The 15,496-nt window shown below is 44.7% G+C and overlaps 2 protein-coding genes across 2 annotated transcripts; one reads left to right on the forward strand and one right to left on the reverse strand.

Moving 5' to 3' along the window:
- Positions 1–4,509: 4,509 nt before the first annotated feature.
- On the reverse strand, positions 4,510–7,249 carry LOC136774250 (glycosylated lysosomal membrane protein-like). The gene is made up of 6 exons (XM_066728424.1): positions 7,076–7,249; positions 6,173–6,433; positions 5,902–6,105; positions 5,389–5,619; positions 5,017–5,309; positions 4,510–4,953 (listed from the first exon to the last, which is right to left on the reverse strand). Exons 1-6 carry the CDS (start codon positions 7,148–7,150, stop codon positions 4,782–4,784), a joined length of 1,236 nt encoding a protein of 411 aa, XP_066584521.1. The 5' UTR covers positions 7,151–7,249; the 3' UTR covers positions 4,510–4,781.
- Positions 7,250–11,796: 4,547 nt separating this feature from the next.
- LOC136774067 (uncharacterized) lies at positions 11,797–15,476 on the forward strand. Its single transcript, XM_066728139.1, has 5 exons — positions 11,797–12,922; positions 14,069–14,250; positions 14,338–14,623; positions 14,764–15,036; positions 15,105–15,476. The coding sequence occupies exons 1-5, from the start codon at positions 12,905–12,907 to the stop codon at positions 15,417–15,419; spliced, it is 1,074 nt and encodes a 357-aa protein (XP_066584236.1). The 5' UTR covers positions 11,797–12,904; the 3' UTR covers positions 15,420–15,476.
- Positions 15,477–15,496: the final 20 nt, after the last annotated feature.

Consider the following 15,496-nt stretch of genomic DNA (forward strand, 5'->3'; position numbering starts at 1 on the left):
TGCCAAGCAAACGTCTGTCACTACAAAATTTCACCACTCCCCTTTAATCCCAATTCAAGCCTCTATCACATTCCCCACACACCGCTTCCTAAATAATAATCCTTCGACTCGTCGATGAAAGCTTGGGAACTTTCGGGTTGTGAAAGCTTTTCATCGATCCCCCTCCTTTTGTAGCGTGCTTCCTCGATCGTGATCAAGCACGTCCGATACTAAACTCCCAGCCAACCTTCACCAGTACCCTCCACCTTAACCCCATATTGGCCACTCATCCGCTCTCTTCTCCAAAGACCTACTCCAACAACAGTTCAATGAGAGAGCTTGCAAACTTTTAACTAAAACTGTATAAATGCATCACGGACCAAGTATTTAGGAATTGACAAAGCTTAGAGGTTACAAGAGGCACTCGGTGACCAATCGAAAATGGATCGAAAGATCGTACGATGCACCTGTTGCTTATTCTATGTTGACCAATTCTTAATCTTTGATCTTTCCCCGATCCAACGCGTCAAAGGACTCGAACAAACCGAATGTTGCTGATAGAATTTTTAAAAAGGGATCGAACCGCACACCCCCTCAACACAATTTTCTATCAAACTGCCAATGAACCGTGGGAAAGCAGAGGATTGAAAGAGAATATCAATGAAACTCTCGCTATTAATCGTGTCCATGAACGACTTGTACGAGGATATTAATAGTCAATAATATTTATCGGATGTATAATTTTAGCGGTAGTTACAATGGTACCGTTCCGCAATTCTCTTTTGTACGCTAGTCGACGTGAGTTTATGCACTGTTCGTGCGTTCTCAGCTGAATACATCTTCTTTTATCGCGGACAGTATCGGCTTAGCCCTGACGACCCTTGACATTACGGAATATCGATCGTAAATTTATTTATTAAGGAACGAGAACTTTATAGATATATCCAAACGTTTTATAGAATCTCTCATGCACGTAGGAGTGCATCGACAGAAAAACTCGACTACTCATGGCGCCCCGTCATAAATGTTTCCTTGGCGCGAACAATTATTAATACCTTTAATCGCGTCGGTAGAATCGATCCTCTCCCCTCGCTTCTATTCAATTTCTCTTAATGCACCATGCAGACATCGTGCTGGTAAAATCAAGTACAATACAGCGATCGTTTGTTTAGAGATAAATTTCGTAGAATTGGTTTTATACGAGATCTTTATACGGCCTGCAAGGGTAACCTAATTACGATCGAACATTCCACAAATTGGCTACCATTGCCTCCCAACGATTTTCATGTTTTATTTAATGGTACACGATGCCGAGAAAGCCGATAAAACTGTCCTCCTTTTTAACCTCTTTGCCGTTGCAGTTGGCCAAGATTGAGCGAACCACAGAATTTCCTGAACGTCTCGTGGCAATTTCCGATCCTCGTTTTATGACTCCGATTGCCTTTGCCTACCGAGTACAATTTTTTCTTCGACATGGACTCGCATCAGCCGTATATGGAATCCTCGCGAGAACAGATGACTGTTTCCATTGTTTGAACCGTCTAATAGCTGGGTGCTTATTTTTAGTTTCGTGACTGAGTAACCGAGTGACCCAGCCCTTTTCAGATCAGCCGTGAGCCGGTCCCTTTCCATGACACAAAAACCTTCCAAGCTTCCATAGGCCACCACTACGCTCTCTTACGTGTAACGCAAGGCTTGCGATCCTCAGTATCGAGGTTGCTCGTCTACCAGCACGTAACGGTGCAACGAATGAATATCAGCTTACGAACCATATTATTATTATTCCAACGAAAAACAATTTCCTTGCACACAATTCTGCAACACTCGAAGCAAATTTAGCCTAAAGAACTGTTACACATCCTCCCATCGAAAACGGCAAAAGGGGCCGAAAGAAAAATTAGATCAGAACCCAACCTAGCTTACATTTTTAAAGCTCGAGGGTTTCTAGGCCACGTCTGAGAGGCCACGATCAGATTTAAGCTTTCGCCTTTGGTTTTGATTGGGAAGAGGGGTAAAGATCACTGATAAAATGGTTGATAGGCTGATTTTTGCCAGAGATTAACAACAACAACAGCAGCAGCAGCAGTAAACGGGGGTTGGTCTGGGTAGTGAAAACAGGATTTCCAGGCCAATTTCGAGGGGATTTCGAGAGTTTGATGAATTTGACTGGAGAACACTTACGGTGTCGAAGAGTCGTTTCTTCAGCGTGTATAGTCGCGTGGTTCGAACGTGGATATAGGGCACTATCAGGGAGAAGGTTGACGATGGACAAGAGGCGCTGCGACGTCGAGGGGCGAGGGGTGGTATCGCTTCAGGCTGGGAATTGCTTAGGGTAGGGGCGTCTTACAGTGGCACTTACGGGGGTGGAGGAGTAGGGGGGAGCTCGCAGCCTGGCAAAAAGCACAAATATCCACGCACCAATCTCACTTTAAGGCCAACGATGCACTGTACAGCACACAGCTCCTAGTTACACCAACATACACTCTCCTCCCTTGAACTTCACTTTGATAAAAAAATGTCTAAGGATATTATGCTTTCTCTCTCTCTCTCCTTTGCATTCTCTCCTGGCCTTCCGTTTCGATAAACCTTGGTCGTCTTTCGTCCCGCCTCGTCCTCCTCTCCCACTGGGCCTCGCAATCCTCCTCTAATTCCGCTACTCTCCTTACACCCCCTATTCTTCTGCCCCCACCGTGGTGGTCACCCCCTATACCGAGACGCACACTCGATCAGGTCTTGCTATACGAAAGTGTAATGAATAAAGAGCGCGTAAAACTTGCTCTGCGACAACATTATTCGGCCGGTTATCGGAGGCGCGTTGCCGCCACCGTCCCCGTCGCCGCCGGAGTCGTCGCCGCGGTCGCCGTCATTCCTGGACAAAATGGCCCCCTCTGCTCTGCTGTTCTCCTCCGTTCCCTTCCCCTTAACCCCTTAGACCCCGTTCCTTGCCTAGACCTCCGCACTCTCTCACCACCACCACCACCACCACCACCACTCTACTACCTCCTCTACCACCACCACCGCTGCCTCCGCTCTGCCTTTCCTGCCGCCGTTCAACACTCGCGCCGCAGAAAATTGATCGCGTTGCGCGCGCGACGTTCTTCTCTCGTCTCTTCCTGAACCTTCGCAATTACTGCGAGTTTACCTCGAATCTTCTCAAAAACCGAGAGACAATTCTTCCCTAGGCCGGATTCTCCGTGTCCCCCGATAAGCTTCCCACCCCCACCCTCACGCGCGCTGCTTCAGCCGAGGACAAGTTTCCCCGATTGCAGCTTTTTCTCCACCCTCATCAGTCTATTCTCTTCTCTATACCGATACGGTACCAACGCACCTTTGGATCTTCACCAACGAGAAAATTTCATGTGCGAGAAATCGCGATCCTCCTACACGTTTCAGGGTCCGTTTTTGTCAACATTTACAAGCACTGTGTTTTGGATCTCGAGATAGGTTAAGTTGACCAGTGTAGATCGCTACTCTATTCCCTCGGTCGCTCTTCCGTTCACCTTTCACACGCAGCTGATCCGCGTTTCAGCAACGTTTTGTGTCGTAACCGCGCGCGCTACTACACCTCTTCCCTGTTTCCGCGCGACGGAAGGATGTCTCTCTCCGGAGGCTGTCGCGGCTGGACAAACCGACGCGTGGACTCTACTGCATCGTCACGCGCCACTATCGCGCAGCGGACACCAGTGTAACTAGAGCCTCACCCCACCGCCATGCCCGCACCGTACGCCACCCACAAGCATCATCACCAACCGCCTCCGCATCTTCACCCTTACCCCACCCCATTACCATTTTCCAACCCTGCCAACATGCGCACTGCACCACTCTCGCGCGCTTCCCCAATCCAAAGCATAGCGTAAGCGTCCCCCTATTTTATAGGACCCGCAACTTTCACACTACTCAGCAATATTAAAGCAATAAGACTTCCGCATCTGAGCGCTACTTCCTCCTCCCTCCTCTATACCATTTTAGACTCTCCGAGTATCCCTCCGTATCTCATACTCTGATTAATCGGGCGCCATCGATTCTCTTGAAATTTTCTCCAGGAATATCGAGCTGGAATTATTTCTTTGACATTGAGATATTTCTTTATTCTAGCAGAGCCTGAAGGGAGAAAGTTTATACAAATCTTTCGCGAATACTTGTCAGGCTTGCTTCTGCACACTCTGCGAATGGATCAATGAAAACACGCCCCTCCATTGGTGAACGTCTTACCCTCCACCCCCGTCGAGGATCACGGTACCACACCGCGCCACTCTTACTAACTTAACCTGAAAACGTCGGTCCCCATTGAAAACATCCGACCATACCTGCGGTTGGTTCAGTAAGCTCGTCCGCGACTTCCTTCCTGGCGCATATGCACACGCGTGCATTATTTATTCGATCGGTTACACAACATAAGCTTAACATACGAGCCCTCGCTCGAGTTTGGACCGCTAATAAAACTGAGGATATTGAGGATTTTATGCTGGAAGCCCATTTACTGGTTTCGGAACGCGTTCGATAGTCCATTGTTCAATTATACATAGATCGTTTGGTTTAATTTATTTTAATCTCTTAACAATGTGTAGAAATTTACAATAATCGTTAATCCTATAATTGCTTGATTCGGCAAGTCGCTGCCAGTTTTTGTATAAAAAAATATCGTGCGCACCCTAATATCGTAAGGCATCTAGTAATGTATATATATATATAATACGTTTGTCGTATAGGGCATATCCTTCGACGATTTTCAGGTGCATGAGCAATTCGAGCTTGGTTAAAAAGTCAGATGATATTCTGCTAGTCGCGATGGCAAAGCGTGCTCATCGATTCGAATAGGCACCAGATTCCCTTTTGGGTATTCGTCTTACACACATGTATACTCCAGCAGCTAGTACAATGAGTAGGGGTAATCCCACTCCAATTGAGATAATCATAATGACTAGATAGGATAGCCTCTCTTCTGGCGGTGAACCGTAACCAACGATAAATGTCCTGAAAACAAAAGAATGTGACCCTCGACTATGGTCTCTCTTACAAAGCGGTTTAAAGTCTTACCAAGTTGTATATTTAGCTTTATTGTAAAATCCATCATTCTCCGAGCCAAAAGAAACCACAATTTCTTCCACAAGCAGATCATTCGTTTGATTACCGTAATAACAATACAACATAGTATTTCTAAAGCTACTCAAGGGCTCCGGAACCTTTATCATGGGATAGTGATACGTTTCCGAAGAGCTCGTTATATCTCGCTCCTCCGTGAGGTACGTGACTGGTCGCCAACGCATGTATCCTCCTAGATTATTAGCTCTCTCGGCAGCTTTGATAGGCTGAGTCTTTACCTCCACGATCTACAAAAGGATACAAGGATATTGCAATGATCCGAGTAATTACAAATTTCCACGCGAAGCAACTTGATGGTAGATTTACCTCAAAGATACCTGGTGCATGCTCGTCATCCAACCTCTTCTTCACGTCGGCCTTCATGACTCCGTCGAGATTGCTCCCATCGACAATAAGCAGCTTAACTGCAAACCTGCTACTGGAAAAGGTATCATTGGTCTGCATATTGCCAAGGACGATATCAACCTGAGTAGAATTTTCAGAATGCAGCATGTGAGGCGTCATATCCGAGCGATCGACCGACGAAAAGGCTCTTAGCTGGAAATGAAGTAAAAAAAAAGAGAAATAAAAGAGGTGAAGGATGCAACTTCGTGACTTATGGAAAGAGCACGACACGGGAACTAAATCGATCGTGAATAAAGTACTGGCATATGAAATAAAAAGTCTAGGGGTTCTGGTGTATAAGCCTCATTACTATTTCAGCAAGCACAACGTGGTCTCTACGATGGTACAATCTAGAATTTCTGTTGTTATAATTAAAATGCGATAACAAAGCTACATTGAAACGGCAGAAAAAGTGAGCGCAATGAAATACGATACCGAAAGCGTTAAATTCCCGTATCTGCTGATACTTCTAGCTCTGTCGTTGTAGGAGCTGCCCTCCATTTGTAGCTCGACAAACTCATTTTTTTGGTTTAACGATTTTAGCTGCCAATCGAAAAACTCCGGTTCCCAATAATTTATGTTTGCTGTATTCCTCAGGTCGATCATCGCCGTATCATTAACGTCATTGAATTCGATTAGCTGTAAATAAGTTGATGAATTTTAAAGTAGATTTCGATCTAACACTGCAAATATGCTTTTTTTTAACCTTTTGTAATACTACTCCGAATGTGTATATGGGTTTCTCCGTGAAACTGATGGAATTTGATCTTTTTGCTAAAAAGTCATCCCAAGTTATATTGAGCTGAGTGGAGAGGGGAGTTAGCGCCATAAGGACGGTGGGTTTTCCGACGCTGAAGTCCCAGAGGTAGTGTACTGTATCATTGTGGCTATCGGCCCTCAGATAAACAATGGTTATGTTATTTTTATCACATGTTTCATCACAGTATGGATTCTTCCAAAACTTTAACTGAAAAATAAAAAAAATCCATATGTAATAGTATATACTATTCAGGATAGCATTTAAATGCTATAAATTTTTGTTCAAGTATCCTGCCATGTTTAGAACCTCGTGTCGTATACAAGAATAACTTTAAAAAAATAAACAATTTTGGACCTAGTGATCTCTCTGTAACACAGTGCCTACGAAACAATAAATATACATTATCGCTTTAAATCTATCGAATTCCAGTACTGCAATCTTGTAGGATAAAAAAAACTCCAATTTTGAAAATATACCAATACATGTGTTTTAGCAGGGTAGAATTATTGTTTCTGAAAACATTTAGGAATTCCGCGATTTTCTCGAGAATGACATATCGTACTTTGAAGCATTGTTGTGATTAGTAATCACGCAAGTGATTGCAATAACAAAGAAAAGAATTGTTAACCTATATAGGAAGCATAACAATATATCTGGTTCATGACACTTAACACTATAGTAGTTGAATCGACACTCGCATGGCGATATGCATAAAAGCAATACAACACAGTGTAACAAGAATCTTCTTTGTCATAATATGAATGATAAAGGAAACACGAGCTACAAATTTTTTAATATGTAGAATAATTTGTACAATGAGAATCTTAAACGTACAGTTACGATACTTACCGTTCTACTTGATGATAAACACGAGTCAAGGCTAGCAAAAGTGAAAATTAGGAACAATACTAAGGCACTGTCCATGCTTGGTAGTGCCTTTCCTTTGACAGCGATGGCAACGTGACAGTGTATAACTGTGTTGACAACAATCAGTTGGATCGCTTACTAAACACTGGCGTGGCGTGGTATTCATCACACGCTCCATTCTATAAAATAAGTTTAGACCATGAACAATATGAACATACCTAGAAAGACGGAGAGCGAAGCTAGGGAGCCTCCATTACGCATGCGTGGTAGCGCCATCCAGCGACGAGTTCCTTAACTACGAAATATGGTTGAAAAAAAACTATATCGTCTAATAACGCTTTTCCACTCAAGCACTCTCTTTTCAAGCAATTACCTTTCTTGTATAATTATTCCAATATAGTATAGGTAATAAGTACCTACGATTTAGAAAAATCAAGAAAACCTGTCCGACTGGAACAATAAACGGAGCAGTTTCTCAGTGAAATAAAGGGAATTTAAATACTGGAGATGAAAACGAAAGTGTCCATTTTACCGCTTGATGTAGGTTAGATTTTGAGGTGCAGGCGGCGCTGCAGTGCTAATTGATGGAATTTTGATGATCTGATTATCGTGGTAAGCATGGGGGAATTTGAAGGTGACAGAAAATGAAGTTTTGCAGAAGAAATGAGAAACAAATAAATAAGTTTTGGTAAGTATTCGTGTATTTGTCGCAGAAATAGCAAAGTCATGGCTGTATGGCTATTATAATACGTTCGCAATTGATTTTATTTCTTCGAGCTCGTTGAGGTATAGAATCACGATCAAGAACGGAATTGGCTTTGGGATTAAGGAGAGGGGACGAAAAAGAAGGTGGAGTGGTGGGGGGGGGGGGTGGCGATAATGAAATGAGGGGAGGGGTAATTGTGGACTTACCGTGCGAAACGTTTGATCCACCAGGCTAGGTATAATGAATGATAATGAGCAATGCGGCATAACGACTTTGGTTGTCCTTCGCGCCCAGGGTAGGAAACTCTTACCCCATTGGCCGTTGGATTTCGCCAACGGTGGTGGAGTTACCAGGCCTCGACGCGGCAAATTTTTCTTCCTCTCCCAAGCCTCTCTCGCGGCCGCTTAGCAACAGCGCTAGAAAATTTATCGCGATGCTGCCAAGTGCCAAAGAATGATCGAGCGATCGATCGATACATCTCGTGCCACTCCGGCTCGATCGATGCCTGTTTTTTACCGCACGACACCGGCTATACTTTTATCCGAAAAGGGAACGCAAAGACCGCGACCTTGACCGGAACACAAAGTGTAATTCCCACTCAAGCAACACCACCTCTATTATCATCCTTCTCATCTCTCGCCTTCTTTTTCGCTCTCTACATCAAGGACGTTTCAAGGAACAACACTGCACCCGGCGTTCTTGCGGAACAAACCAAAGAATTCAGAATTATTCTCTATTGAGAAACTTTGTCACTCTCAAGATATCGTGATTAGAGAAGAATCGAACACTCGAGGAAGGTAAGTATTTGCGAGGGTTTCTGGCTGGAGGAGAAGTGGTGACCTTGAGATTTGTGGGAGGACGCGAGTTCTCGAATGGGTTGATTGGTGCGAATTTTGGTCTGCCGGAAAGTTACACTTGGACGGCCGAGCGTTGTCTGGCGGTTGCCGGTGGCGACCAGTGACCACAGCGTCCATGGCACTCTGCTGCAGAGCGGCCAGTGATCTTCCCTGCGCCCCAGCGCGTTGCACGATCCAACAGATACGACTGGGCGACTCGACGTCGACTGCGAAGGTCGTCGCAGGAAGTCGAGATCCACGGGAGACTGCAACGTCGCTATATACCGGGTGGCAAACTATACACCCACCAATACTCAACCTGTACTCGCTCCTCCATACACCAATTTCCTCGCCTGCCCGCATCTTTCATTCAAGCAAACTTAACCGGATCAACGATCCGTTCAAAAATTCATCCTAAATTTAGCTACTTTTGCTCTCTCTCTCTCTCGCCCCCTCCCCCTCCCACCCACTACTTTCTTTCTCTCTCTCCCTCTGCCGAGACAGTAGGACCACTACGATTATCACTTCAATCCGCAAAATTCCCCTCCGACGCTTTTCAAACTCACTCGCGATCACCACCGAGTGTCGCTGTTCGTTAAGCGTCGTTTCCGGAAGCGGCGAATGATTTCTTCCCTCAACTATACACGATTCCATCGAACTATCGAAGCGTCGGGCTGAATTTGAGCAAGATATCGATCGAGACACGTTTCTGTGCGTTATTTCGCAACAGGTCGTCCATAAACCTTGCTCGAAAATCACTTTCACCTCTTTTCCGATTCGCCAATCGCGTATCACTCATTGGCGTGGCAATAGGGGGGCTTCGAAAATTCGATAATTCGCTGTTTCGGCGGAGGAGAGACGAGTTTTGAAAAGAATGAACGCGCGTATTCCAACTGAGCTTGGATCACCGGGAGACCGAGGAGTTGGTCTGGCTTGGTTGAGCGGGGGGAGGGCTAAGAATAAGAAGAAGAAGAGGAAGAAGTAGAAAAAGAAAAACAAGGGAAAAAAGAGAGGGAGTGAGGGAGAGAGAGAGAGAGAGAGAGGGAAGAATGCGACGTCCTTGACGATAACGTACGGTCGGCCGAAATTGGACAGAGTCTGGCGGCTGGGAATCCGTTTGGTGTTTGCAGTTGGAGATACGGTCAGTCGGTTGTGGTTGTACGTATACGCGTGACTGTTCGATGGGAGAAGAATGCGAGGGAAGACTGCGCAGGGAGCGTTAAAAACGAGCGAGTATCGCGGGAATCAACCGGGGACGACAACAGGTGAAGGACTGCGTCGAGTTACTGCACTCTGGTGAAGAACGAAGCGAGAAAAGGAAGAAGAAGAACAAGAAGAAGACGCGAAGTAGAAAAGGAAGGGGCGAGAATGCCTAGAAGCGTTCGTCGAAGGAGAAACGGCGGGGGAATTGCGAGTGTGCACGAGCTGGGACAGGACTCCCCTTGAACTATTATTTCGCTGAAGAATCGCCAGCGATTGATCATAAAAATCACTTGATAAGGACGAAACGTTTTGCAAAAAGAGCGGACGAATAGGGAGGAATATATATATATATATATATATATATATGCGCGAAAAAGCAAACCGGTTTCAGGTGGTACAGCCTCGACAAAACGGCAAAGTTCGGTTAGTCTCGGCTTTATTCGTCGAACACTTGCTGAAGTTAGTCGAGTCCTGCTGGAGAGCTGCCCACCTGGCACCTACAAACCTATCGACATACCTACCTACCTACCTGACTATACCCGTTCGCGTCCAGCCAATCTCTGTTCTGTCTGGTCTGGTATCCCTTTTTTTACTTCAATTTTTCATTTTTCGTCTCGCATCCGAGTCGCCGCTCCTCTCCCCTGCTTCGTAATTAATATAAAAATTGTATCGATCGAAGGTTCCATCAGCGGGTAGACCTTAAGTTAGTTTGTAGTTAAGAGCGAGGAACTGCGATTATTCGCTCGGCGACTCTGCTAAAATGTCGAGACTGTGTGTGAAAAAAGGGGGAAGGAGGGGGGAGTTGCTGCTCCCCCCGACACTGACCTTGGATCCGCGAGGCTCGAGAGGCAGTCGCTTTAAATGCAGTCCAGTCTCCTCGACGATAGCCAAAAGAAAGTAAGGAACGAGTTTCTCGATGCATCGCCCTGCGATTCCTCGGCCTCCCTGCAATATCCTTCGTAGATTTCAACAAACGCCATTTTCCTTCCACTGCTTCGATACTCCCTCCCCTCCCCACCCTTCTTCGCCCCCCTTTTTCCTCCAACGATACACGCGCGATTAAACCTTACGCCAGACAAAATTCCAATCATCGACACCCACGATATCTTCCGAATGCTCGCTCCAACATTTTTCTCGCGTCCAATCGAGTCAGATTACTGAAGTAAACCGGTTTTCGCATCAGTATCAACGTCTAGCTTGCCCCCTCGAGTAATTGTTCGTGTGAAATTGCAAAATGTATCCGAAACTATTTTTCCCGCGCTTTTTTCTTCAAAATTTTACTCGCTTGTGATCTAATTTCGAAAGGAGGAAGAGAGGGAGGGGGGTGATAAAGAGAATAACCGTGTTTACGTGTACGAACGAGATGGGCAAATGAGATAATTGCAGTGGTGCAACCAGAAGAAGGTGAAACCACGGGAAATATGTATCTCTGTCGCGAGAATCGTAATCAGCTGGGTCCCAAATCGTGACGTGGTGGTGATGTACAACCCAGAACCAACAATGATGGTGACAATGGTATAGCAACGGACGTACCGTGCAATTTCAACTTTCCTGCGTCACTCTGCCACCGAAACACTATTTTCCACAATTGTTCCCCAACGGCGCATGCAGCTCTTTCGCAATCCTACTTTAATTCTCTGAGTTAACGACTCGGTGGATCATTAAAAATTGTCAGAGAAATAATAACTCGGCCCTTTTTAAGCTTTGGTGCTGGGAGGATAATGAAGTTTATCGATACGAGGTGTCTGGGAGGTCCCTGGGACATTACAAAATATTATTTCTCTACGGAGTTAAAGTCATAAGTTGATAATTTATGGTGAAATGAGATTTAACTGTAAAAATTGTCTATGTTTTGTAAACTGTATCTGTCTAAACTGCCAATGCTCTTAAATGAATATTTATAAGACAAAAATAGGGTGAAAGTTTATGTTACATATAAAGGCTATTTATAAATATTTTCCTAAATGCTGGTATCTCGACTTTTCTTTTTTAGAATTTGGCAAATTTGTTATTAACACTGTTCAATTATTTCTAACAACAGATTTTTAGCAATCATGCCTTGATTCACTATCATCTTAATTCGATATCAATACCATACAAAAAATTGTCCTCTTCTAGACATTGAAGCACAACATAAAACAATAAAATAAATAAGGTGTCAAATAGAAGATTTTTGGAGATATAATGAAACATTAATATACCACAATTATGTCTCAACTGTGCTTGCACTTCTCCCGCAATCCTGTTCTGATGCATTACGTTATTCATTTTGTTGAACATTAAAAATTAGTACCATATAAAATCTTCTCGCTTGTTAAACATTAAAACTACGTAAGCCAATAAAAAAGAAATCGTTAAAAAGTGTTTAGAAGATTCCTGGAACGTAATGATACATTCATTTACTTGTCGTTTGCAATTTCCTTTAAATTTTAGTACAATCTGGTGCAATGAGCCTTGATTCAATCGCTGATAGCATTATTGCAGGTACACTGTACTCAGCGTAGAAGGCTAAACAGTATACAAGGAACAAGTTTGGTCGGGATTACGCTTAATTAACAGAACATTCGATAAATTCACTATCAACGTGCAGTGTCAGGGTCCAAATGGGGGGAATCTTCGAGATTGGGGATTTTCCAGTTAAGTTTCAGTTGGTGAAAGAGGGTTAAAGATGGAAGATCTTAAATAGATATTGAGAGAGATGGAGAGAGAATGGTACGAGAGTCGGGACGAAGGGTTCGATGGCTCCGGATCGACAAGGTAAAGGAAAATAGCGAGTTAAAGAGACGGAACACAATGTAATTCTGACCGAGAGTATCTGGCGGTGGTGCTGGTGGAAAGTTGGCCTGCGTTCTCGTAGCACAGGAATTTACCGGGGATATAAGTATAAGAGGACGGGGACGGGGAGCTGCTGGAGTTAGTGTAACGCACAACGGCCCCGTGTACCTGCAACAATCCGACCACACCCAGTGGAACCCTCCCCCAGTTTCATAGGATCATAGTCATCTTAAATCGATAAATCCTTCGTGTATAGGACCACTAATCAAACAGGAGCATCGCGCTAACAAAATGAACTTGGCGCTAATCGTGAGTACTTTTGGTCATTCTTGCACTTACAATTTTAACAAAATTCTCGTTTTTAAACAATTTTGTAAATTCATCCCCTTTGGGCTACTATCAAAAATTCAGTTCCAATATCTTTCAGTTTAAAAATTCCAGTGAAAGATGGTAGCAACGACCAATCATAGTTTTACGAGCGTTTCAAGCTTCGCACAATTATTGTCTTCCAATATCGAGTTTATCGCTCGAGTTGCGCATATTAATGGCTCCGTACGTAATGTCGGTTATTTTTTTAGGATAACATGCTTACAAGCGTGGTTGCGCAACGCGAAATCGACACTCTTTCGATTCTCCCATTGCTTTCTTCACTTTTCTCTCTCTTTCTCTCTCTCTCTATTTTATTTATTTAGTTTCTCGCTAGTTTTTCTCCTTGTTATAGTTTTTCCCGTTTCTTTATCTTCCGCTCGGATTAGAACGACACGCGCCAATGCGCTCAACGCCCATTGGACTAGCCATGGGATGTCGTGATTTACAATATTTTTATATCGCTTGGACATTACCGGTTTACGCAAAGCCGAGCAACAACGAGTTGCCGTACTCACGCACGGAAAGTTGGCATTAAGCGGAGAAAAGAGAAAGCGATTTGATTCCGTTCAACTTGAATCGCGAGTCTTTTTCACGACTGGTACGTAATACGCGTGTAACGTTTAATCGGTTGACATTTACCTGTCCGCTAATAAAGCCCACGTAATTGCGTTAAACTTTGTATCATACGAGGAGACGCGGTGGGTCCTAGATAAAATTATCAATCGCTATCCGACAAACGAGCAGATGTACAAAAATGAGATAATACAATTATTCGCTAATCGTAGGCAGAGGAAGGATTACTCGAAGCATGACTAATACGATTTGACTGGTCGCTTGGTTAACGGGTTAACCCAATTAGTAATTGGATATAGTCAATATCCATCACTCGCTCATTAATAAAAATCTAGGTGAAGAATGAAAGTTCTTAGCCGCTCAATTATTTGCGCCTATTTCGCGCAGAGTTAATTTCGCTCTTATTGTAAGGGGAAATCGAGATCGGTGCTGGCCAGAGAGCAAGCGATGCTTTTTGCTATCGAGATCACGAGCATTTGAGAATTTAGAGCGGCTCGATTAAATTGCTCGCAGGTTTTGGCGTTTGTCGCCGGATTAGCGGCGGCCCAATATTCCGACGGCGACGCAAGCACCGGTCAAAAAGGAAACTTGCCGGGACCATTGCGAGCCGTGCGGTATCAGAAATTTCCGAAAAATTCCGCACTACAATCCGTGCTGGGAAACCGTGCCAGGCGGCTTCCAGCCATAACTTACAGGTAAGCGAATGCGTGCTGGAAAGTGGAGTTCTCTTTCCAGAATAGTTATAATTATTGTTATTCATGCACGAGAGAGTTTTCATTCAGATCCAAGACGATCAGTGATGAAGGCTCGAGCCAGCCACTAGTTTTCTCGTTACCTCGACCAATTCGACCACCGATTCCTCAAAGTGGAGCTATATTCTCGCAGCAGGTGAAACCTGTGACGGAGAGGAGCGAGGAGTTTGAGGAGGAAACGAGCGTTGAAAAAGAAGAGGATCGTCACGATCATCGTCAGGAGCACGGTAGTAACAGCAGCCCGGAGACTGAGGAAAAGGAGGAGGACGTGGTCGAGGAAACGCTTCCACAGTTGCGCCATGGCCCATCCACTCAGGTATTATAAATCCTCTCTAAACTATACAATAGCACGATTATAACCCACGCTCCATTCATCGATCCTATCAACGCCTTATAAATAAAAGATATTGCGAAACGCAGGGGAATATTCTTGAAAACGCTCCATGATTTTCGCAGTTCGGAGGTCCAGTCACGAGACCACCGATAAGCTTCGGTCCGGGACCACTGCAGACGCTTCAGGGTCACGCTCAGCAACAGCCACTCCAGTACCACAGGGCGTACGCAGGATCTTCGCTGCCCCAGCCGATCCAACGAGGTTCGGTGCCACCTCCAACGAAGCCAGTGAAAACGAGGAAGCAGTTCATCGATGATACCTCGAAACAATCCATCAAGCCACCAGCCAAATCGTACAAGGCTTACGATACTCGTGGGAAGAAGCCAGTTGCACAGGTGAGGGGACAAATCCTCGATATTTCATGTTTACCTGGAAACATATAACTCATGAGTTTTTGTTACAGAGTATAAAGAGATACAGGGAGGAGAACCCTGATGGTTCGATTGCGTGGGGATTCGAGAACGACGATGGCTCTTACAAGGAAGAGGTAATTGGTATCGATTGCATTACAAGGGGGAAATATGGATACGTTGACCCAGACGGTGTACGTCGCGAATATACCTACGAAACTGGCATAAAGTGCGACGAGGAGGATCGTCAGCTGGACGAGGAGAACGGATTCGTGGATTATCAAGAGAACAAATTGGTCCTTCCCAATGGGAGGAGCATAGATCTATCGAGCATGGGCAAGAAACAGTCGCGTCGTCCACGACTATAAACGTTATACAAGCGTCGAGGCACTGCTCTGTCTCTTGATTGGCCGCTGCACGAAACCTCTCTCATTAGTCCTCATTA

Source organism: Prorops nasuta, unplaced genomic scaffold, assembly GCF_024137725.1.
Source record: "Prorops nasuta isolate Cenicafe-Biocafe unplaced genomic scaffold, Cenicafe_Pnas_1.2 PNAS00006, whole genome shotgun sequence".
In the NCBI taxonomy this organism is placed as follows: Eukaryota; Metazoa; Arthropoda; class Insecta; order Hymenoptera; family Bethylidae; genus Prorops; species Prorops nasuta.